The following is a 24,572-nucleotide window of genomic DNA, read 5'->3' as shown; positions in this document are numbered from 1 at the left end:
AAAGATTCTTGTGTTTTACTGCAGGCATAAAAGCAGAATCAGAACTAGAATCACCTTCTAAGAATTCAACTGTTTACCAGAAAAGAATTGTGTTAGCCTTCTGTTATGACTTCGCTTTCAGTTACTGATTGCTTTGGCCTGTGGGAATGTCTGGGCTTTCATTAGCTCTTGTGCTGTTGGAAAGCTCACTTGTATCTAAGTCTCTTCAGTGCCTCAGTGTCCTGGGAGCTCACCCAAGTAGGGGGGACCTCCTTCCAGGAATGCCAGTCACAGGCCAGTCATGACTTTGTGTCCTTATTAGGACATTATACATATGGCGGTATTTAAAATTCCAACAAAATTTCCCCTGTGTGTCATTAAAAAGAGCAGTAGAACATTAAAAGCCAGAAGGGGCCTTAGATCACCTGGCCCGCCTTCTTAGTTGAGAGATGAGGTCATGGCTCTCTAGGAAGTAAAGAGGACTTGTCCCAAAAGGTTCCATAATGAGTGAGTGGCGGCCTGGCACCAGACTTACACCGGCATCATTCGTAGGTTTTCTTCACTGAAATATTCTGTCTTAAGGAAAAATCTTAAGTCAAATTACACATTCTTGGCAGTAATTTCAAAAAGTTGCTAAAAACTCTTCCTCTCCTGACTTAAGTCAGTCATTGAACACTGTTCTTGGACTCCCTTTTAATTATGTTTAGTTTAGCATAGTTGGCCACAAATGGGTTTTTATGTGTTTTAAACGTGTGTTTCCCCACTCTACATTTTTGTAATCTGATAAATTCCTTGAGCATGACAGTGTCATATCCAATCCAAGGTTAAACTAGGAATATTTTAAGTGTGCATAATTTCTACTATAGTTACTTAGTAATATGGGATGGGGAGAACATTTCAAGCATAGGGGACAATGTAGACGAAGACACTAGTGGAAAAATAGGGCCATGTAGCAGGGATGGTAAGAAGGCCATTTTGTCTGGAGTGTAAAGTATAGGGGGGGCCGGGAAGACCAATCTTGTGACTGTGACTGTGCTCAGGTGTTGGTTATGGGAACAGCAGGGATGAGGCAGGGACCTCAGATTGACTTGGGAGAGAAGAGTCAAAGCAGTCACACACATGGAGTGTTGTGATGCGTTAGTGACTATCTTGGCTTCCCTCTTGTATTTTTTTAAACTGGCCTCTTCTAAGTAACCGGGCTTGACACGTAAGTCAAGACAGCCATATTCCAAATGCCATGCTACATTGTCCCTGCAATCCAAAAGATCAAAGACTCTGCCACGCTGTGTGTTCTTGGTTCAGAAAATGTGGCCATTGTGTTGGTACCTCTTTAAGACTTAGAGAAATGAGGTTTGTAGCTTAATTTCCTGCTTGAGGTACTGTACTACCTATAATAAAACTATATTTCTCAAAATCAGTTTTATAATGAATACTTTTCATTAATTCAGACTGATCCTCTCTCTATTTACTTGAGTTAGCAGGGTTCTGTGGTTGTTTTCTAATTAACTCTGTTTTTTCTAATGCAGGAATAGATTCCGAGGGCCATGCTGCCAACTTTGTTGAAACGGAGCAAATTGTGCACTACAATGGGAGCAAAGCGTCATTTGTCCAGGTGGGGACACTTTGCTTTGTCCTCATGTCATGCATGATGCTTTGTCATTTTATCCCTGTTTGATTTAGTGTTAACAAAGCTACGGAAACAAGCCACCCCCTACCTACCTTTCACTTCCCTGTCACTGAAATTGGAGTCTACAGAGCAGAGTGGGGCTGCGGGAACTTTGGAGACAGCAAACATTTCTGTTTTTTCAACTTGAGCCTTTTAAAACTGAAGTGACGGTGAGCAAATAGCTAAGAGAAGGAAATGGCTAAAGAGCAAACTCACTCAACTTTGACTTTGTGTTTACTCTCGGTGACCCAGAAGTTCAGTCCACAAGTGTGCAATGAGGCACTGAGTTTCATTTGTGACAAATGAACCCTAAATGTCTTGTTGCTTCAGAACTGTGATGAATAAGCCTGAGCATTTACGTAAGGAAGCCTAAAACATGCCTTTCCTGGACTGCCTCTCTTCTAAGCATTTCCTATAAGTATCAGGCATAGCTTATCCTCCCCACCTTTTGAAGAAAATGATTTATTTTAGATACATAGAAAACAGGTAAATCTATAACATATGCAGAAACAAGATGAGACCTTATTAAAAAAGATACATCTGACATCTAAGAATACAATGAATTTACTTTAGGAGCAACTCTGCTGGAATCCCTGTCCTGTTTTCTTAGGTGGTTTATTTGACCAGGACTATCTTGAGGTAACTCTGGCATCAATATTGAATGAGAAAATCACCTTAGGATGTCAAGGATGCCAGTCACAATTCCTCCACAATTCAGTAGATGGTTTTAAAGTGTGTCTGTGGAAGACACTTGTCCCCTATGACCAGCCTATTTGCCTTAGACAGACTGGTCCTTAGACCACAGGCATAGAGGCCATCATGATGCCATCCCTCAAGGTTTCTCTGGTGAGGGAAGACTTGCTGACTTGGCCTCTCTGACCATAGCCTTGTCTCATGGGAGGTGAAGGGAGGAAAATGATGGAGTAAGTGGAGAGAAAAGAAAGAGAATCAGATTCCCCACCCCTACCCCCATTTCTGTTTTTATTTTTTCAGACTAGAGGATCCATGCCGTTTTTCTGGTCCCAAAGACCAAACCTCAAGTATAAGCCAAAGCCACAGATCAACCAAGTGGCCAACCAGGTAGGCACCCACCTGCTTCACTCACTGCCAGAAAATGGGAGTCTGATTGGGGGGAAGGGGAGTAGTGTTTCCCTTTGGCCTAGAGGGGAGGGTTTCTGTATCCCCTTAACACCTACACATGGTAGAAAGACAGAAATAATAGAATATGTGACTAGGCCCTAAATCCTCTTTCCCTGTAATGACAACACAGTCCTTAGGACAGTGAGCTTTTGCAACAGAACTAGCATAGTGTCATGGGAAATAGCCCTGGAGACCTGGGTTCTAGTCTTTTCTTGAGAATGAGAGGTGTTACAGTGAACAAGTCACTCATCTTGTTTGAACCTCAGTTTTTCTCATCTGTTAATTGGGAATAGGATCTGCCCTGCCACCCCATGGTTGTAAAAGGATCCAGTGAAATAATCTGTAACAACAGCAGGACATTTCAAGAAGGCACTGTGCTAACAGAGTTATCCATAGAGGATTCTAGCCTGGATTTCAGAGACTATGGAAGCTTGGAGCCCACCGCTGTTTGCATCACTTAGTGTTTGCCATTCAGGATAGATGGAAGACAAGAGTAATTCATCTTCCTTATCAGTATTAATTTTCATATTAGCCATTAATTCTTAATGAGATGATTCTCTGAGCTTTTAGAAGATAGACTTAATTCAGAATTAGAAGACAGGTGCTTAATTTAGCTGGTGTAATGTAAGCAGAAAATTCAGAGATACTTTTAAAAACTTGATGAAGTAATTTCTGTAAAGAATCTTACCACCAGATAGTCAATTTGTTATTCTTTTCCTTTTTTCCTTCAGATGGATGGTTTTCAAAGGCATTTTGACTCACAAATAATTACTTATGGAAAACAAATCATTATTAATCTGGTATGCATCTAGAAAATCTTCAAAGAAAAAATGCATCTGCTTTTAAGCAAACTTGAAAGAGTTTGCTATTGGTGTTTAAATTTTTCACAGGTCAACCAGAAGGGCTCAGAGAAGCCACTTGAACAGACGTTTGCAAAGATGGTGGCCTCTTTGGGGAATGGAAATATCAGGTACATGTCCATTGAAACTGGATTTTCTTTTGTATATTCAGTGGTTGTTCCTAAACAAAGGTTTTTAGGCATAACCTATGTTGATGTTGTTGTTATGCTTCATTTCTCATTTTATGACTGTCTTTTGAATGGAGGAGGGATGATAAATTTACCTGTTAGAAGGTTCAGACCTTTTCACGGCCTGCCTGTAGCCTTAGGTTCTGTCATTTAGACTTGGTGCTGCTTACTGAGTTATGAAAGGCAGAGACTTAAGTACATTGTCGTCATCATCATCACAATACAGGGAGAAGATAGTTACAGAAATCACAACTCCCACCCTTTATGATCAGCTCTTGTGATAACTGCTGATAATCTGGTGGCAAGGGGACGTCTCTCATTTTCCCTGCTCACTGCTTGGTGCTGAGAATGTTAATAGGCAAGCCTGCCAGCCTGGCAGGTGGGAAAAGGCCAAGAGCCCATCTAGTTCACGCAGTTAGCACCTAAGAGTTGACCGTGGTCTGCTCTGTTAGGTAAAGGCAAGATTCCTCTCTTGCAATACACCTAAAGCAGATAGCCTTTGTGTCTTTTTTGTAAAGTTTACGTACAAAGTTAGGTTGTCTTTTATTAAGTCATACTTTCTTATGCTCTGTATGGGCCACAGGAGAGGGACACACACACACACACACATACACACACACATGCATACACACGCATACACACGCATACACACATGCGCGTGTTTGGGTGTGAGGCAGTCATGCCCCTGCCTGAGGTATATGTTTGACCTGTGAAGGTCTTAGGAAAGGGGTGAGCTTCATAACATTTAATGCTTCTCTGCATAATTTCAAAATAGATATGGAAGTAAATGAAGTCTGTTTTAAGCAACAGTACAAAAAATAAGTTATTCCCTGTTTTTCAGGTGATTTATTCTTTCCTTTTCAATTCAGTGAGTGGGAAGGATGGTTATATGCTGTCTGTCAGCATGTCCTTTCCCCCAAAGGGTTTTAGAAATGAGTCTTCAACCAATGTCTCTCTCTTGTGCTGTTTCTTTCAGGCCTTTTTAACACCTTGTAACCACTCAGTAAAAACAGGTTTAGACACGTAGAAAAGCTGCTTCTTTCTAGTTATTCCTGTTGATTTGTGATCTTTATACCTTCATCCAAGATCTCCTGAGAGCATAACGATGCACCTTAGTTTGTCTCTCATTTTAATCAAAATTTCCCTCCTGCTTAGAGAAGGATGATTGGACTTTGATAGATCAGCAGAAGCCCAGAATCATAATTGCCCATGATTTGGGGTTCTTTGGCATTGGCCTGCACATCGCTACCCCACTGGCACAGTTTGGGTGATGGGCTTACCTGGGATCCTGAGTGCATGCTGACTTGGTGCCTCCATCTTGTCTCCTGGGCAGACAAAGCAGTCTCTGTGGGGCTCAGGACAGTGGGAAGGGGGCAAGCACTGTGCTGGCTGCCCCACAGCCAGAACCAGGCTGCTTACAAGGGCAGAAAACAATGGAGAGAGGCTGGTGCATTTGGGGAGAACAGTGGGTTGGCAAGGTCCAGCCAAACTTGAGAACAGCTTGAGGCGCATTGAGGACTGCAGTGCTTCCCTTGGGAGCAGTGGCAGCTCCCTCTTCAGGGCCTCATGGTGTGCCCCATAGCTGGGTCTGAGGCTTTCAGTTCCCAGGGGGTTTCACCTCTTGTGCCAGAAACTACTTTAATAGCTTGCAGGAGTCTGTGAGCCCTTTCTCAGAATAATGTCTTAAATAGAGGTAGTTCAATGGACGGAGCTGGGCCTGGAGTCAAGACCAGAGTCCAAATGGAGCCCCAGATACTTGCTGACAATGTGACCCTGGGCAAGTCACATAACCTGTCTCCCTCAGTTTCCTCATCTGTAAAATGAGGATTATAAAAGCACCTGCCTCCCAGGGTTATTGTGAAGATGGAATGAGATAATAATTGTAAAGTGTTCTGTGCCTTTCACATAGTAAGGCACATGGAGAATCTGAGTGTTCTAGAGTAGAGGAGGGGCACCTTCTGGAGAGGGTGAGTAAAGACTGGAGGCAGAGGGATGAAATGGGGACTTGTGATGGTAAAGGGGCAAGGGATAAGAGCCTGAGCTAGGGTAGTTGTGGATGACAGGGGACAGATGTGAGAAATGGCAGCTAAACCTAGGGAGCAGAGGGCATCCAGAAAAGGGGAGGGGGAAGAGCCATCCACAAATCAAGAAGACAGAGGACAAGTCATTGGATTTAGCATGACCTTGGGGAGAGTCATTGTGCTTGAGTGATGAGATTGGAAGCTAGAATGCCTGAGCTTCAAAAGTGAATGGGAAGTAAGGACATTAAGACAAGGAATTCACATTCATTTTAGTTACACCCCTTATATTTTTCTAGTGAAATAATGGAAAGGTCAGCAGGTACCTTTTAGACCATTGAAAAACATGCATAGGTAATCATGACTGACACATGTATGGTTCACCTTGAAGGGATTTACTTGAACTGTGAAATCTAGAGTTTGAGGGCCAAGTTACGGTGGTGGTGGTTGTTGAAGCAAGAGAATGGGCATTTGTCTTCCTCAGAATCAGGTGCCACCCTCTGTTCCAGCATTCCTTAGACGGCCCCCTGCGCTTGTTAGGGTGCTCTTTCTTCACTCTCTTTGGGTGGTATTTATCACACTTGGGTCAGTGCATTCTATCCCCCAGGTAGACGGGGACGATTTCAGCTTTGCCCTTGTATCCCTAGTGCCTAGCATATTTAGTAAGCATTTAATTAATGTTTATTTACTTGCATAAAATAAATTTCCAGAGGCAGCATGTGTATTTATAGGGAATGAGTGAAATCTGCCTTATTCAGAACCAGCATTTCCTAAGTCATGCCTGCAGTTGGCAGTAGGTGCTGCTGCTGTAAGGTGATCTTGCTCAGTTGGTAGCACAGTCCAAATGGATCTCCTTTTGCAGTAAATGAGATAAAGTAGAAACACAAATAACTTGTACTTCAAGAAAGTAAGGTCTTTATTTCAAAATATACATTTCTAAGTTATGTAATTAGTTATTAGAAGATAAAAATATTTTGAGTGGGAATGAAACAAATATCTGATCTCCATTAGGAACTGCTTAATGATCTGAATGCTTAGCTGGACAGATGTCAAACCTTCCAGACAGAAGCCTTCTCACTCCCTTGCGCTTCTGCCTTCGTTCCCCATGGCAGCCTGAGAGATTCTCAAAGCTGCCTCTCCCCTGACGGGTGGAGTCTTTGAAGTCCGTTCTCCTCAGCTCCTCCGCGTGTCAGCGTCTCAGTTACATCAAGTATAAGCTAATGTCTAAAAAAGCCTTGTATGCTGTGGACATTTCTGAAGGTGGCAGGACTCTGTCATCATTGCATTCTGGAAACAAACACCACGTCTTTATCTCTCTCCAATGTAAGGTCTTCTAGAGTAGACCCTAGCAAGGGAGAACAAGGTCCTTCCTCATATTGGCCTATCTCCCACTGGGCTTTAATTCCCTATCAGAGGGAACTGGACAGAGATTGGTCACCGTGCCTGCCCACTGCCCTTCCCTTCTGGGACCCTCAGTTCCTTAAAGAGGTTTTTGGGCACAGATAGGAAGCTGTTACCAGCACTTTTAGCTGCTTTTCACCAATTAAAACTTGCCAACACTGTTATCAAATTTGATTTTTATAAATATAATTCTACATATGAAAAATTCTACAACAAATAATGCCATTTTTCTCTTACAACATGTATTTCTGAAACTTAATTTTTTTTCACAAATGTTTGAATCTTTGATCAATCTGTTTGATCTGATTTTAAATTCCTGAGAATAAGAGCCATCTTTCTGCACCCTCCACAGCACCTTGCATGATACTTATTGGATTTACTTGAATTTGATTTGTTGTGAATATTTTAATGTATCTCTTTTTTTCAAATGTCCTGGTAGGGAAGAGAACCATGCATATGGCAAAGTTGAGAGACTTTCTTTCCCATAGACATGGGCCTCCCCACTGTGCTTAGCCCTGCCTATCTGGAAGCCTTGGGCCCAAAGGCTCCACTTGAGCCTTCTGCTTTGGTTCTCCAGAACATCACCTCACCAGGGTCTTCTGCCTTTATGTGCTATATGTATGCACAAGGAAAAGGGGAACATACATCCCAGTCATGAGCACGAGGCTCTTTTTCCTCAGGGGTGAATGTAAGGCTAGGAGGAGAGCTCCCTTTACCCTTCTTTTCCGCAGAAAATGTGTATTTTGATGTAGAAGGGACATTAAGAGATATTTTATCTTCTAAATATCTTCATCTTTTGCATAGATACGTTGCATTTGACTTCCACAAGGAATGTAGTAAAATGAGATGGGATCGTTTGCAAATTTTGGTGGATCAAGTAGCTGATCTTCAAGATGAATTTGGGTAAGTTAGTATTGCCTTGCATGCTGTGACTTACCCAGTGCCATGGCTCCCTGTTAGCAGTCAGCTAGCAGATTTTTCCAAAGTCAGTTACCCAACTATAATGTCAGATTATGGATGAGGGAGGTGTCACACAGCTAATGGATATAGTGTTAAATTTGTTGGGAGGCAGGAAGACCTGTGATCATATTCCACCACTGACATGTTATCTTTGTGACCTTTAGTTTCCTTATCTGTAAAATGGGAATAACACATGCAATACCTTCCTCCCAGGGTTGCTGCAGTGTTCAACCTATAAATGTTAAGTAGAACATTTTGCCAACTGCATAAATGTCAATTTATGATTTCCTGTACATGTCTGCCGCTAGGTGGCACCATAGCGTACGGAGCACTGGCTCTGATTCATCTTCCTGAGCTCAAATCCAGCGTCAGATGCTTATTAGCTGTGCAATCTTGGGCAAGTCACTTCACCCTGTTTACCTCAGTTTTCTCATCTGTAAAATGAGCTGGAGAAGGAAGTGGCAAACCACTCCAGTATCTTTGCCAAAAAAAACCCCAAATGGGGGTCACGAAGAGTCAAAAATGGCAGAAAAAACGACTCAGCAATAAAAATACATACGTTTTTAAACTGTCTAAAAGAAGCTATCTGTTGGTCTTTGCATAACTTTATTAGATAATTAGATGCGTAACTAAAATATACCCTTTTATTTGCATAGTGTGTTTAGTTGAATAGTTGCAGGAAAAATTTGGACACGAAATGATTTTTACATGTGAAGCTACCATTTAAATCTTTTAAACAATTTAACTTTTTGAAACTCTGGTGCTTACATGACATTTCATTTTCCGGTGCTTATATGGCATTACTTTCTTCACAGTGGGTAGTGCAAGTGTCCCCATAGATCATTGTGGGAAGGGACAATAAACTATCACAACTTTTAAAATTTTAAATACTTGTGACATCTGTCATGACATGGGATTCAATGCCTCTTTTAAGTTTGGTTTCCTGCTTCACTGCTACCACAATGTTGTGAAGGCTTCTCCATCAGAGACCACAGCCCTTCTCACTGCTTCCTTTTTTCCATGGCAGTCCCACTTTCTCTACTACAAAATCCATCTTAGCCTACCCTTGTGGACCACTGAACTTTTCTGAAATGTTAGGAAACATCAGAAGGCAGACCATATTTATACAAGATAATTATCTAGCTATAGAAATGTTTATACATAAATGTTTTAGTTATTTTCTAGTGGATGCTAATGGCAAAGTGGTGACAAATCAAGAAGGAATATTCCGTAGCAACTGTATGGACTGTCTGGACAGGACCAATGTGATCCAGAGCCTGTTGGCCCGCCGCTCTCTTCAAGCCCAGCTCCAGGTAGGGCTTCTCCAAGTAGTGATGCCTGGCTGTAAAAATTCTGCCTTTAAAGAAAGTAAATCTCTGTCTTTTTGGAGAAGTAATTAGATAGAGCCTGACTTTGCAAGCTGCATTAGCATTTATCATGAATGCACATCAAATATATTCCAAATTGATCTCATGACTAACTAAATCACAAGTAGTAACTTTAATTATACTAGTCACACCATCCTGTGAGTAGTAACGGAAAGTATTTGGGGGAGAAAATGGTGCATTCCTGGAGGCATGGTCATAACTGTATCACACTTGTGTTCATTTCTTTTCTCTTACCTGGAGTGTATGTATGTGTGCGGTGCGGTGCGGTGCGGTGCGGTGCGGTGCGGTGTGTGTGTGTGTGTGTGTGTGTGTGTGTGTGTGTGTGTGTGTGGTAGTTTGTTGAGATGATAAATACCTGTACTTTTTCTCCTTAAAATTCCATCTACCATGTTTTGCTTGTATGGAATCCAGAGAATTGGTGTTCTGCACGTCGGACAGAGGATTGAAGAACAAGCTGAATTTGAAAAAATTTACAAAAATGGTAGGTAGCTTCTTTGACAGAAGGGAAAGTTGTTCACTTTGAAATATAATTCCCTTTGGTAGGTGGAAATTTCACTTGTCATTTGAACTTGTCTTTTTCTTTTCTTTTTTTTGTTCCCAGCGTGGGCTGATAATGCAAATGCTTGTGCCAAGCAATATGCTGGAACTGGTGCCTTGAAGACTGATTTTACCAGGCAAGTCAGGGCCTAAACATCACACTAAAGACAACTCCGTTTGGTCCTGTAAGGTCACATACTTGTTGCATTTTATGATCTCCTTTGAAGAAAATTATAGATTACTTGTAACTTTCAACATAAGAATCTTTTTTTAAAAAATTTATTTATTTTAAATTTTCAACATTCATTTCCACAAAATTTTGAGTTCCAAATTTTCTCCCCATCTCTCCCCTCCCCCATCCCAAAGTGCTGAGCATTCTAATTACCCCTACCACCAATCTGCCTTCCCTTCCCTTATTCCCATCTTCTCTTTTGTCCTGTAGGGCAAGATAAATTTCTATACCCCATTACCTGTATTTCTTGTTTCCCAGTTGTATGCAACAGTTGTTTCTAAAATTTTGAGTTCCGACTTCTCTTTCCTCCCTCCCCACCCATCCCCAATGGGAAGGCAAACAGTTCAATATAGGCTATATATGTGTAGTTTTGTAAATGACTTCCATAATAGTCATGTTGTGTAAGACTAACTATATTTCCCTCCATCCTATCCTGCCCCCCATTTCTTCTATTCTCTCTTTTGACCTTGTCCCTGCCCAAGAGTGTTGACTTCTAATTGCTCCCTCCTCCCATTGCCCTCCCTTCCATCATCCCCCCACCCTGCTTATCCCCTTCTCCCCCTCTTTTCTGTATTGTAAGATAGGTTTTCATACCAAAATGAATGTGCATTTTATTCCTTCCTTGAGTCAAATGTGATGAGAGTAAGCTTCATATTTTCCCCTCTCACCTCCCTTCTTTTTTCCTCCATTGAAAAGTCTTTTTCTTGCCTCTTTTGTGAGAGATAATTTGCCCCATTCCATTTTTCCCTTTCTCCTCCCAATATATTTCTCTCTCACCCCTTAGTTTCATTTTTTTAGATATGATCCCTTCCTATTCAACTCACCCTGTGCTGTGTGTGTGTGTATGTGTGTGTATGTGTGTGTATGTGTGTGTGTATAATCCCACCAACAACTCACATACTGGAAAATCTTTCAAGAGTTACAAATATTGTCTTTCCACATAGGAATGTAAACAGTTTAACTTTAGTAAGTCCCTTATGATTTTTCTTTCCTGTTTACCTTTTCATGCTTCTCTTGATTCTTGTGCTTGAAAGTCAGATTTTCTTTTCAGCTCTAGTCTTTTCATCAAGAATGCTTGAAAGTCCTCGATTTCTTTGAAAGACCATTTTTTCTCCTGCAGTATTATACTCAGTTTTGCTGGGTAGGTGATTCTTGGTTTTAGTCCTAGTTCCTTTGACTTCTGGAATATCATATTCCACACCCTTTGATCCCTTAATGTAGAAGCTGCTAGATCTTGTGTTGTCCTGATTGTATTTCTTGTAAACAACGTATTGTTGGATTATGGCTTTTAATCCATTCTGCTATCCGTCTCTGTTTTATGGGAGAGTTCATTCCATTCACATTCACAGTTATGATTACATTCTGTGTATTTCCCTCCATCCTCTTTCCCACCATTTGTACTTTTAGCTCTCCCTTCTCCCTTCCCCTCCTCAATAGTTTTCACTTTTCACTACCATCTCCTGCAGCCTTCCCTTCCTTCTTTTAGCCCCCCTCCCTTTTACTCCCCTTTACCCTTACTGCTTCTTCCCTCCCTTTTGGCTTCCCCTCCCCTTTCTTCCCCCTTCCCCTCCTACTGCCTATAAAGCTAGTTAGAATTATATACTTAAGTTTATTGTTCCCTCATTGAACCAAATCAGATGAGAGTACCTCTCAAACAATGCTCATCTCCCTCCCCTCTTTCCCTCTACTATAATTTTGTACTTCTTCCTGTGATGTAATTTACCATTTTCTGCTTCCTCCTTTTCACACCTCCTGTTACAATCCCTTCTCATGTTTAATTCATATTTTTAACTTGACATCATTTACTTTATACCCGTTCCCTCTATGTATATCCCTTTTATATTTCATAATAGATGTATAATTCTCAAGATTAACAGGTATCATCTTCCCTTATAGGGAGGTAAACAGTTTGTCCAACTTGAGTAACAAGTTTTTGTTTTTTTCCCCCCCCGTTTACTTTTTTATGTCTCTCTTGAGACCTGCATTTGAAGATCAAATTTTCTATTAAGTTCTGGCGTTTTTGTCAGGAAGGTCTGGAAATCCATTACTTCATTGAATGACCATCTCCTTGCCTGAAATGTTATGCTGAACTTTGCTGGGTAGTTGATTCTTGGTTGTAGTCTCAGCTCCTTTGCCTTATGGAATATCGTATTCCAATTCCTTTGATCTTTTAATGTAGAAGCTGCAGGGTCCTGTGTGATCCTGACTGTAGCTCCTTGATATTTGAATGGTTTCTCTCTGGCTGCCTGTAGTATTTTCTCCTTCACTTTATAGTTCTGGAATTTGGCAATGATATTTCTTGGGGTTTTGAGTTTGGGATCCCTTTTGGTAGGTGAACGGTGGATTCTTTTGATGACTATTTTGCCCTCTGGCTCTAGCACTTCTAGACAGTTTTCCTTGATGATTTCCTGAAAGATATTGTTCAGACTTTTTTTTCCATCGTGGCTTTCTAGCAGGGCAGTAATTCTTAAATTTTCTCTCCTGAATCTGTTTTCCAGGTCAGTTGTTTTTCCAATTAGATATGTTATATTTTCTTCTATCTTTTCACTCTTTAGATTTTGTTTGACTCATTCTTGCTGTCTCATAGAGTCATTAGTTTCTACTTGCCCAATTCTAATTTTGATCAAATTGTTTTCTTTGGTTAACTTTTGCATCTCCTTTTCCATCTGTCCAGTTGTTCCTTTTAAGGAGTTATTTTCTCCAGGTAATTTTTGTACTTCCTTTTCCATTTGTCCAATTTTCCCAGTTAGATTTTGTGTTTCCTTTTGTCCAATTTACCCAGTTAGGTTTTGTGCTTCCTTTTCTATTTGTTCAGTTTTCCTTTTTAAAGAGATGTTCTCATCGGTGAATTCTTTTTTCATACTTTTAAAATCATTGGCCAGTTTCTCTTCTATTTCCTTCTTCAGCTATTCCAGGAGAGCTGTTTGTGCATGCGAGCAGTTCATAGTCCCTTCTGAAGTTTCAGATAGAAGTACAGTCTCACTCCTGACCTCTTTGATATTTGTGTTTTGGTCTTTGTCCCCATAGAAATAGTCTATGGTTTTTTAGTCCTTCTTTTGCTTTTTCTTGTTCATGATGGTGATTATGTGTTGTGGCTTCTGGTTCTTTCAGTTAGAAGCTGCAGAACTTGGTGTTGAGCTGACTGGTGTGAAAAAACTAAGAGCAGGTGTCTTTTTATCTTTTTGTTTTGTGTTTCCCAGATCAGCCCTGGAGTTAGCTTGTTAAGTATGGGGGTGGGGTGGTCTGGTCATGGGAGATCTCCTCAGCTGAGCTGAGGCAAAGGCAAGCTCAGGGGATGGTGATCCCAGGTGCCCTACTGTCTTCCTGTTTCCCCTGGAGTGCTGAGGCACGCCTACATCCTAGTGCAAATTTCTACCCCTTCTGGGGCTCCTTCCTACTGCTGAGGCTCTCCTGGGTCCTAGTGTGAATTTCCACCCCTCGTGGGGCTCCTCTCCTAGCGCTGAGGCTCGCTTGGGTCCTAGTTTGAGTTTCCACTATCCTGGGTCCCCTCTCCTTCTGGTTTGCCTCTGCCACATTAGGAGGAATCCCCCTTAGCTATTTTCGTAGCCTCAGATGTTATGAGACTATTTGCCCCCTCTGCTGTTCCCACTGATCCAGGATTTTTCTAGGGAAATATTTCATGGTTCTTTCGAGGTCATCAAGGGGGGAGGAGAGAGCATTTACTGATCACTCCACCATCCTGGCTCCTGGAAGTTCAAGTAGGTGACTTACAGACATTAATCCTTGGGCTGAAAGGCTCAGGAGCTGCTGCGGCTGATATCTGGTGCTCAGCGGCTGTCACTGGCTCGGCTCTGTTGGTCTCTCACCCTGGGCTGCTGCTCCGCTGCTGTCTGACGTGTCCCCAGAGCCCTCCTGCTCTGCTGCGCGTGCTGCGCTGTGTGCTCACCCCGTGGAACAGATCCTTCTCATGGACTTTCTAGTCTGTCCTGGGCTGTGAATCTGCCACAGCCTGTCTTCTATTGGATTCCACACCTCCAAAATTTGATCAGATTCTCTTTTTAGAGACATCTGAAGGAGTTTGTCTAAGAACTTAAGTGAGTTGTTGCTCTCACTCTGCCATCTTGGCTCTACCCCACCCTGATTGTATTTCCACAATACTCAAATTGTTTCTTTCTAGCTGCTTGCAATATTTTCTCCTTGACTTGGTAACTCTGGAATTTGGCTACAATGTTCTTAGGAGTTTCTCTTTTTGGATCTCTTTCGGGAAGTGATCAGTGGAGTCTTTCAATATTTATTTTGCCTTCTGGTTCTAGAATATCAGGGCAGTTTTCCTTGATAATTTTATGAAAGATGATGTCTAGGCTCTTTTTGGTCATGGCTTTCAGGTAGTCCCATAATTTTTAAATTGTCTCTCCTGGTTCTATTTTCCAGATCAGTTGTTTTTCCAATGAGATATTTCACATTATCTTCCATTTTTTCATTCTTCTGGTTTTGTTTTGTGATTTCTTGGTTTCTCATAAAGTCATTAACCTCCATATTTTCCATTCTAATTTTTAAAGAACTATTTTCTTCAGTGAGCTTTTGGACCTCCTTTTCCATTTGGCTAATTCTGCCTTTTAAAGCATTCTTCTCCTCATTGGCTTTTTGAACCTTTTTTACCAATTGAGTTAGCCTATTTTTAAAGGTGTTATTTTTTTTTAGCATTTTTTTGAGCAAGTTGTTGACTCACTTTTTCATGATTTTCTTGGGTTTCATTTCTCTTTCCAATTTTTCCTCCACCTCTCTTACTTGATTTTCAAAATCCTTTTTGAGCTCTTCCTTGGCCTGGGAACATTGCATACTTATTTTGGAGGTTTTAGATGCAGAAACCTTGACTTTTATGTCTTTCTCTGATGGTAAGCATGTTCTTCTTCATCTGAAAGGATGGGAGAAGATATCTGTTCACCAAGAAAGTAACCTTCTATAGTCTTGTTTTTTTTCCACTTTTTTGGGCATTTTCCCAACCAGTTACTTGACTTTTGAGTCCTTTGTCAAGAGTAGGGTATACTCTGGGTATCTGTAAGATCTCAGTTCCTCCAAGATGGCACAATCAAGTGTGTACATTGGTCTGGAAGCAACAAGAAACTTTTGTGCCCAGAATCTGTGACTAGTAGAGTTTCCTCTCCACAACCACCTGGCCTCCAGTTCCACCAAGCCAGTACTGGGGTCTGAGACTCAGCTAAGCAGCTCAATTCCCCCAGGGTCTTTTGTTGGGGGCAGGGCTGCCATTCAGTGTGAGATAAGGATCAGCTGCTCAATTCCCTCAGGAGCATTAGGTGGGGGCAGGCCCTCCACACAGGGCTGAGGAAAGGATCAGCTGCTCAGTTCCTCTAGGGGTTTTGCTATCCAACACAATGGATGCGGGCTGCTATGGGGTCTGCTGTGGGAGCTTCTGTGGCTAGATGTGGCCTCTGCTGCTGCCTGAGGCCAGAGCTATGGGAAGACCCTTCTCAGCCAGCTGAAAAAACCCTCTCACTGACCTTTGGCACCTGTGGGTTGAGGGATCTGCGAACCCACTGCTACTGCCACTGGGGATTCTGCTCTGAGGCCTGCTCACGTCCTCTTCCCGGCTCCGTGCCACACGACCAAGGCTGGGCTGGGCTTGGCTCCGTGACCGGCCCAACAGACCTTTCTCATTGGCCTTTCAGGTCTCCCTGGGCTGGAAATCTCCACTCCGTTGTTCTGTGGCTTCTGCTGCTCTAGAATTTGTTGAGAGTCTTTCTTTACAGGTATTTTATGGGCTGTGGGGGAAGAGCTAGTATATGTGTGTCTTTCTACTTTGCCATCTTCCACACCAGAATCTTATAAAAAAAAAACTCCACATGGAAAATTAGGTTGTCGTTTTTGTCTTCGTAGGCCAAGCTAGGAAATTGTTGACTTTATTTTGACCTTACATTATTTTGATTTTCAATTTTTTTGTGTTTATGGCAACTTGGAGTGTCCAAATCCTACTTACTCCTTTACTTATGACCTAGCTAGATCCAAGTCTGCCAGCAAGTTGGATGTAGGAGCCTGAATGTTTCTCTCATTTTGGGTAGTGGTGTATGTGTGTGTGTGTGTGTGTGTGTGTGTACATATATAAATTCTTTATAAACTGAATTATGATAATATTGGTCACTTGGCTTTATAACTCATATCTTTCTCTCACCTACTTTTATGAAAAAATAGTTTACTACCTAATGTTACATGCTACAAATGTAATCCTCCAATCCCTTTTCTTACCTAGAACTGGGAAGAGAACTCAGTGGGGGCTGGTACTGGATGGCTGGAATTCTCTCGTGCGCTACTACAAAAACAACTTTTCGGATGGCTTTCGACAGGTAGGGAGGGCTTTGTGGTATAGCAGAGTCCATGAGCAGGACTCAGGGATCTAGATGGCTGAATGATAATGGGATTGTTTTTGGCATGTGTATGAAGGCACTAATCCACCTCTCTCTTCTAGGACTCCATAGACTTATTTCTTGGAAACTATGCAGTGGATGAAGTAGAACATAACAATCCACTCCATACACAGAAGGACTGGAAATTCTTGGCTGTAAGGAAATTAACATTTATCTTTTGGGATTTGTCTTTATTTTTCAGTTTCTTATGTAACTCCTATTCAGTCCTGCCAAAATCTTGATTTCAAAACGTCATCTGCACTAAAATGAATTTGTATATAAATTCCCTTTATAGGGTTATACAAACCCTTTATTTTGTCTTCATTCTTTTTTTTCTTGCCCCTCTTATATACTTTTTGTTATGCTGTAGAGATGTGCATGCTTAAAGGAATTTTGTGTTGGCTTCTTACATTTTGTGACAACCAGTATCAGTCACCCACGTTTGTCACAGTTCTGTATTGCTGAGGTTAAGGAAGTTTAAGGGTAAGGAAGTTTTCTCTGTCTGGGAACAATATTTGATACCTCTGCCCCTTCTTTTCCCCTCCTACTCCACCTCATGAGCATCTAGTTTGTGTCCTCCTCTCCCAGGCTCTTCCCCTTTCAGCATGCTATCATTCAGCAAAGGCCTAAGTTGGCAACCTACAGCCCGGAGGCCACACATGGCCTTCTAAATCCTTTTAAATTTTCAAATTGAATTCAGTCAAAAGACCACACTTAAGGTCTCCACTCCAGGCCACAAGTCTCTACCTCTGGAGTGGTCACCCTCACTGAGGGTATTTGTATTCTAATAGAGAACTCTTAAGACTCAAAAACCAAACCCAAAGGAAAGGATGACACTCTGACAGTAGAATTTCGGTCTTCTGAATTTAGAGCAGCAAGACAAATATTTTGAGTGGTGGGCTTTTCTTGTTGTCCCTCATGTTATTCTCCATTTAGTCATCTCACACAGCCAGGCCTCTGTGGCTCTGTGTGTACAGGAGGGTAAATCCTTTTGGATTGCTATCAGCTGATTCAGACCAAGCACAGCCAGTAAAAAGGGAGCTTCTGATCCTAGAGGCTGAGGCAAACAAATCATTTTACGGTAAATGTGGCCTTTTCCATTGTCTTATGGACAGAGAACTTGGTGAAAATCATTTTCTTAAAATATTACTTGGAGTGATGTAGTATAGAGACCACTAAGTTAGGAGCCAGGAAACATGGGTTTTAGTCCCAATTTTGCCTTTAAATCATTTAACCTGAGTCTCTGTTTCTTTATCTGTAACATGAGAGAGTAGTTGAGAAGACTTATCTTTTCCAGCATTAAAATCCTTTGATTCTTTTGTAGGAGACCAGGACAAACCTCCTCAAATTCCAGTTCTTAACAAAACGAAAAAACCTTGGGAGCTAAGATTACACATCCCATTGGTAGAAAGGTTTTTAAGAGTTAATTGACTGGTCTCAGACTTAACAAAACTGAGTTCTCTTTGGGAGGAGGGAAGGAAATGTGGGCACAGCACAAAATATGGGTAGTTGAGCTTACACCAGATAAGTAGGATTCTTAAATAATTGTTTTCTTTTTCCCCAGTTGCCTATTATCATGGTTGTTGCCTTTTCAATGTGCATTATCTGTTTGCTTATGGCTGGTAAGTCCATTCTTATTCCATCCTTAAATCTTTAAGTCATTACATTAACATATATGCATATACACAAACATACATATATGTATATATTTTGCTGCATCTTAACAGGAGTTAAGTCTATTCTAACTTTGACTAAGTTTAATAAGTTTGTTCTTTAGCAGTAGTAATAGAAAAACAATTCAGCTATGTCAGAGACCCATTTTTATTATGGCTAATGTATTGCTAGCAGTTCATTATTTAATTTGTACAGTTAACTGGAAAAGCTGCCCTTTTAGCTAAATAAGCACATAAGAGAAAAATGGGGGGTATGTTTTTATATTTACGATTAAATTGTGTGACATGTATTCTTCACACATATTCTTCAGACGTTTATTAAGTGCCTACCATGTACCAGACACTGCTAAGCCACAGGGGTACAAAGGAAGGCAAAAGATAGTCCCTGTATTGGAGCTCCCAGTCTAACAAAAAGCAGAAGCAGACAAACAACTGCAAACAACTCCATGCAGACAAGCTATAGATGAGATTGATAGGAAATAATCAGTAGAGGGAAGGTTTCTTGTAGAAGGTGGGATGGTAGCTGGGACTTGACAGCCAGGAGGGGAAGATAAGGCAGAATGCCTGGAGCCGAGGGATGCGGTGTCTTGTCCCCAGTGGGAGGGGGAGCAGCAGAGGCAGTAGAAAGCCACCGGTGTTTATTGAGGGAGGCGGAAGAGGTGCCGTCATGTGACCTGTGCTTTAGGAAAATCACTTTGGTGGCGGAATGGCGTGGGGAGAGACTTGAGGTGGCTGTTGCAGTGGTCCAGGTGTGAGGTGATGAGGACCTGTATCAGAGTAGAGGCAGTGTTAGAGGAGAGAAGGGTGTGCATGTGAGAGATGCTGCAAAGGTGACATTAACAGACCTTGACAACAGCCTGATTATGGGGGATGAGACAGAGGAAGGAGCCCAGGATGATTCCTAGATTGTGACACCAAGGGACACAGAGGATGTAATAGGAAAGGTTGGAATGGGGGCAGGCTTGTGGGGAAAGACAATGAGTTCAGGTTTGGACTTGTTGAGTTTAGGATGTATACAGGGCATCTATTTTGAAAAATTTAATAGTCAGAAGTGAGAGACTAGAGGTCAACTGAGAACTTAGGGCTGGATAAATAGATTTGAGAACCATCAGCTGATAATTGAATCTATGGGAGCTGATGTCACCAAGTGAAATAGCACAGACAAGAAGAGAAGAGGGCCTAGGACAAGACCTTGTAGACACCCTTGGTTAGCAGGCATGGCCTCGATGAAGATCCAGCAGTGGAGCTTGGGAAGGCACATCCTGGAGGGAGGAGGAGACTCAGAGAACGCTAAGGAAGGTGATTGACAGTGTCAGAGGCTGCACACAAGTCAAGGACAGGGAGCATCAAGAAAGGCCATTGGACTTGGTGATTAAGAGGTGATTGATAACTTTGCAAAGAGCAGCTATGTTTGAATGGTGAGGCTGGGAGCTGGACTGTAGAGCATTAAGAGGAGAGTGACAGGAGGAGAAGTGGAGGCACACGCTGTAGACGGCCTTGTCTAGGATTTTAGCCACAAAACGCCGGAGAGAGAGGGGAGGAGAGTTAGCATGGATGGACAGATTCTGTAAGGGTTTTGTCTGTCAATCAGTTTGCCTTAGGCACATGACAGGATCTTAGTGGCTAAAGGATATTTGCGGGCACTATCCGTTTAGATAGGTCTTGTTTGGTGGGAGAAGTGTGCCTGTGCATGCATGCGTGCATGTAGGTGTGTATAATCCATACTAAATTAAGCAAAATTAATCAACCTAGAAAAAATGGGGTGTTTTGTAACATTTTTCTCTCTTACTTGAAAAACTGTTGACTTGATTAATGAGAATTTATTATAGGATGGAGTAACGAGAAGAAATCACTCTTCTCAGAACTCGAGTAGAAGTGTAGTTTTTTTTGTCAGCTCTTCTCAAGTTCCTTTATGGTTCTTTGCCCAGAAAAGTGACGTCACCTGTGTTGTCTGCAAAAGAAGAGCTCTGGGTCCTGCACTCAGTCTGGTTCTCTCTTCTGTCTAGGACTCACTGCTTGCTTCATGCCGCTCGATGTTGGCCATCCACTTCACTCTTTAAAAGATAGTGCCAGGATCTCTTAGCCCTTCTGTGATGCATTTGGCAAATCCTCTTGGTAGCTGATCTTTAGATTAGGCTAAACCTAAGCCAGATTTAGCCCTATCTGCAGGGAGAGAGCTGCTACCGGAGCAGTAATGACTCCATAAGAACATGAAGCCTCCAGTCATTGTCCAACACTGTACCAGGTCCTGTGCAAGATAGGAATGGAGAGGGGAGAGGCAGACCCAACCTTTTCGTTCTGGTGTGAAGGATGAAACATGTGAAACATCCAGAGAAAAGTGCAGGAAAGTAACTAAATGCTAAGTTCCTATAAACATAGGATTTGGGTAGAAGGAGACATGTGGGCTGGAGTGTCTGGAAGTTTCATTAAGAAGATGGAGCTTGTAGCTTAGATGGGGTTTGGAGGTTTGGAGAGGGGAAGGCATTATGGAACAATCATAAAAGAAGGAGTATAGAATATATGAAAGACAGAAGAAATAGGCCTGGCAGGGCAGTCCTAATGAGGAGGAGCAGGAAGCAGGGAATGGTGCAGGTTTGGGAAGGCCTTGTGAGGACTTGGGACTTCTTCCAAATGGAAAAGTAGGGTTCTGTGAAAAATTCTAGACAGCAAAAGGAATATTTGAAGACTGTTAGTGTAGCAGTGGTTTGCAGAATTGTAGCAAAGAGAGGCAGCTGCAGCATCTGTACTGAGATGGGAGAGGAAGGAGCGGATTAGGGTAATAGCCATAGGAATTGGGAGGAGGGGACGGGTGGTTTTATTTAGTCTGTGAAGTTGGAGGAATGGTAGGTGTGATTAACATACGTGTGTTCATCCTTCATTGCCTGAAGAAGACCGTGCCATCAGAGAAATGATGATGCGATTTGCACTTGACTTTGTTTTGAGTGAGGGAGGGCTGCACAGGTCGCCAGCCTCACCTCTCCTCTGCATCCAGTGATCAGATATTCATCAGGATGGCTGGAGATGACCCAGGATGACTGACTCCTCCTCTGGTGCTCTATCCACTGCACCACCTAGCTGCCCATTGTGATTAACATAAGTGGAGAAGAGAAACAGCCTGAGGAACCTTTGGAATCTTTGGCATTTGGGAACTCTGTGTTTGGAGTAATGATGCCTTGTAGGGATTGGGTGTATGGGACTAGAGCTAAGAGAAAAAATAAGGGATGTGGGTTTACATGTAGAGAGATAGAGATGGAGATTTGGAAATCCTTTGTGGTGGGGAGACAACTTTCAGCTGGAGGGAGGACTTGAATTTATTCCAGATCAAATCATGTGGATATCAGGCACTGAATTTGGCCTTGCTATACATGCTGTGTCTGATTGGTAGGATCCAAAGCTGTGTTTTATCAGTTGTTGGTTTTAAAAAGAACAAAGTACAGGAAGTACCACATGATGGATAAAACCTGCTAGGTGCAAAACCAGAATATGCAGCTGTCCTGTCCTCCCCCCTGTGTATAGATGAGTGTGTTTCCTTAGTTTCGTGGTCAGAGCAACAGTAGTTTTGACCTCAAGTAGGAAGCGGACTTTCTCTACTTTGGGCCTGGTGTGGCTGTTTGATTGTAGTTTATACATTTTATATTTTTCAGGAATACATATACTGTATAAAGTGAAATGCATCTGTTGACTTTTTGATAACCAGTCATTAGCCGTTATGTATGAAGTAAAATTCTTTAAATAGCTTCTTAGAATACCTTCTAAAAGTGGTTGTTTTAAAATGTAGTTTTAAATCTTAAAAAGACTGTGTAGTTTTTGACTGGCTGTGCTTATTATGACTGTGCCAATAGAGTTTTGATTCGGCAGATATCCTGGACTGACATACAACATAGATCTGGTACTGATGATAACTGACTTCATTGTAATGATTTTCTTTCTTTTTAAAAATATAAACAGGTGACACGTGGACAGAGACATTGGCCTATGTACTCTTCTGGGCAGTTGCAAGCATTGGAACATTTTTTATTATCATTTACAATGGCAAGGATTTTGTTGATGCTCCAAAACTGGTCCAAAAAGAAAAGATAGACTGAATTTGTATCTGTGGAAAGCGGCTTGGCCTGGAAGATTCCACAATTCAGAATTGGAGTCTTTACTGATCTGCTTTCCACACCAACAAGGTGTCTTCTTAGCTTTTTTATCTTTAGAAAAAGCAAATCCTATACTTTATTTAGAGATGATGACATACAATTGAGATCTGGTGTTACAGCTGTCTTCTGAATGATCTTTTAAATAGCGCATCAGGTGGGAATGGGACCTTCCTAAGCTGAACAATGCAGGTCCAAGCCATGGGGATGTTTTTGGCTTCAAGCCTGCTAGAATTTCAAACTGGATTCTACTGAACAGAATGAGGAGGTAGAGGAACCTCTTTATCCAGCTGGTGCAGTGTTGGTAACGTATAAACTAAATGGAGCTTCTTTCACTATTTAAAATAGTAAAATTATTTTTCTAGCTGAGTTTCATTCTCGCCATCTCAGAACCAATCACAATTGACAAGCATATGTTTGTGGACTTTTGTTAAAAGCTAAAACTTGTTAAATGCTAATAATTTCTATGAAAAGGTGAATCTTGTTTCATCTAATAGTGTGCTTGAAATCTTCTAAGTCTTCATGTCGAGGGTCTCTGGAGGTTCCCGTGCTGCTTTCCTGCTGCACACTCCTAGCAGTACTTTTGTCATTGCAGTTAGACTGACCACTTCAGCGTGATGAGAAAGTTTAGCTAGAATTCTCTTTCTGAAGATGTAAATGAAATCAAAGAAGAATGTAAAGCCTCTTTTCTTTGTGGTGTTTTACTGTTGAGCTAAAGGCCCAAAGTGTCCTGTGTTTGAGCAGTTGCCACAGCAGGGGAGATGTGCTCCCCGAGCCTTGCCTGAAGGTTTCCTGGAGGCTGGAAGGCTCGCCATTCCTCTGAGAGCCGCAGCTTTGGGAGATGGCCTCCTCTTTGCGTTGGGGGCAGCAACCTTGTTTCCATGCATGGTACTGTTGACACCGTTGACTGTCCACATAACTTCTGCTGGTTATCAGTGTGTCAGATTTAGAACTTCCAGCTTCTCTTAATCAAGGACCAACTTCAGCTTTGATTTATGGGCGAAAACAAACAGGAAATATGCTTTCAAGGCTATGCGTAGTTCTAATTGTGAATGTAGCTGCATATTCAAATTGTAATTATGAAGTTCGGCATTCTGAAGCTATGTAAGATAGTAGGACAATTGCCACCACTTAAAAAATAATTCCTTTAATGCACTACTCCAGTGTGTCAGTGTTGTGCTTGAAAATATGTACAGTTTCTTTGTTTCAAGAGTAATGATTCATTTTATCTTTAAATGTTTCTAAAAACCCCTTTGTTTCAAGATTACCTTTTGTTAGCACTCATAACAAAAAACTGTTGCTTTTAGAATGCATAATGGAAATAATAGTTGAAAAATTCTGTGTAGTTTAAAATCAGTCATCAGAGTGTATAATGACTAAGATACAAATGGACTACCTGTTCTTAATATGTAAATAAGTATAATTTGCTCCAAAGACCGATGGACTATGGGATCTGCCTCTGTCTATTGTAGTACATAATCCAAAAGCTTTTAGCCATTTCATGCTAAAAACTTGTTTCACCAACGACAAGAAAGACCAAATCTGAACTACAAATCTGGCTGCTTTAAAGAGATGGATTAATTTGGATCTGTTAGTTTCTAGGGTGTATCTTTCAAAATTCTACAGTGGTTTTATTTCATATACTGTATATCTGCAAATGATAATAAAACTTCACTTCCTTTTCTAACTCCCGACATTGTCCCTATACTATTAATTTGAAGGTCTGTGTGTTTTTTTCACCTTTAAATTGTAGGTAGAATCACGATGATATTGGAGAGACTCTAACAATATTTTCCTTTCCTTCTTTCAGCTACACTTTCTGTAAAATGTATTTGTTTTTATTTTTAAACAACCTAGGTTCCAACTGATAAGTTACAAATGCATTAATCCTCTAGTTTGTGAAGACACTCCCCCTGCCCTGGGCCACATACTAGAAGGGGAAGACTTAGTAAATGTCCTCATGTCCCCAAAGGCTTTCTTTTTGCATTAATAAAACCATACAGTGATTCCTGCTGCTCTGAAACGAAGTTCT

At 41.5% G+C, this 24,572-nt stretch overlaps 1 protein-coding gene across 2 annotated transcripts in view; it reads left to right on the top strand.

Annotated features, from left to right (window-relative positions):
• The window catches only part of SACM1L (SAC1 like phosphatidylinositide phosphatase), a 59,277-nt gene extending 35,046 nt beyond the window's left edge, over window positions 1-24,231 (top strand). The window contains exons 9-20 of one of the 2 annotated variants that reach the window (XM_072651388.1): window positions 1,506-1,591; window positions 2,639-2,725; window positions 3,517-3,585; window positions 3,676-3,755; window positions 8,036-8,134; window positions 9,366-9,504; window positions 9,991-10,060; window positions 10,181-10,253; window positions 16,575-16,668; window positions 16,791-16,883; window positions 18,293-18,350; window positions 22,350-24,231. In XM_072651388.1, the coding sequence (XP_072507489.1) occupies window positions 1,506-1,591; window positions 2,639-2,725; window positions 3,517-3,585; window positions 3,676-3,755; window positions 8,036-8,134; window positions 9,366-9,504; window positions 9,991-10,060; window positions 10,181-10,253; window positions 16,575-16,668; window positions 16,791-16,883; window positions 18,293-18,350; window positions 22,350-22,486 (1,085 nt within the window). In that variant the 3' untranslated portion in view covers window positions 22,487-24,231. Of the gene's footprint in view, window positions 1-1,505; window positions 1,592-2,638; window positions 2,726-3,516; window positions 3,586-3,675; window positions 3,756-8,035; window positions 8,135-9,365; window positions 9,505-9,990; window positions 10,061-10,180; window positions 10,254-15,996; window positions 16,078-16,574; window positions 16,669-16,790; window positions 16,884-18,292; window positions 18,351-22,349 lie in introns of those variants that run through there. The other variant, XM_072651389.1, reaches the window with a different exon arrangement.
• The last annotated feature ends 341 nt before the right edge of the window (window positions 24,232-24,572 follow it).

This window comes from Notamacropus eugenii, chromosome 3, assembly GCF_028372415.1.
Source record: "Notamacropus eugenii isolate mMacEug1 chromosome 3, mMacEug1.pri_v2, whole genome shotgun sequence".
NCBI classification, from domain to species: domain Eukaryota; kingdom Metazoa; phylum Chordata; class Mammalia; order Diprotodontia; family Macropodidae; genus Notamacropus; species Notamacropus eugenii.
Note: the sequence above shows the minus strand (reverse complement) of the source record. Positions and strands in the feature narration are given on the sequence as shown.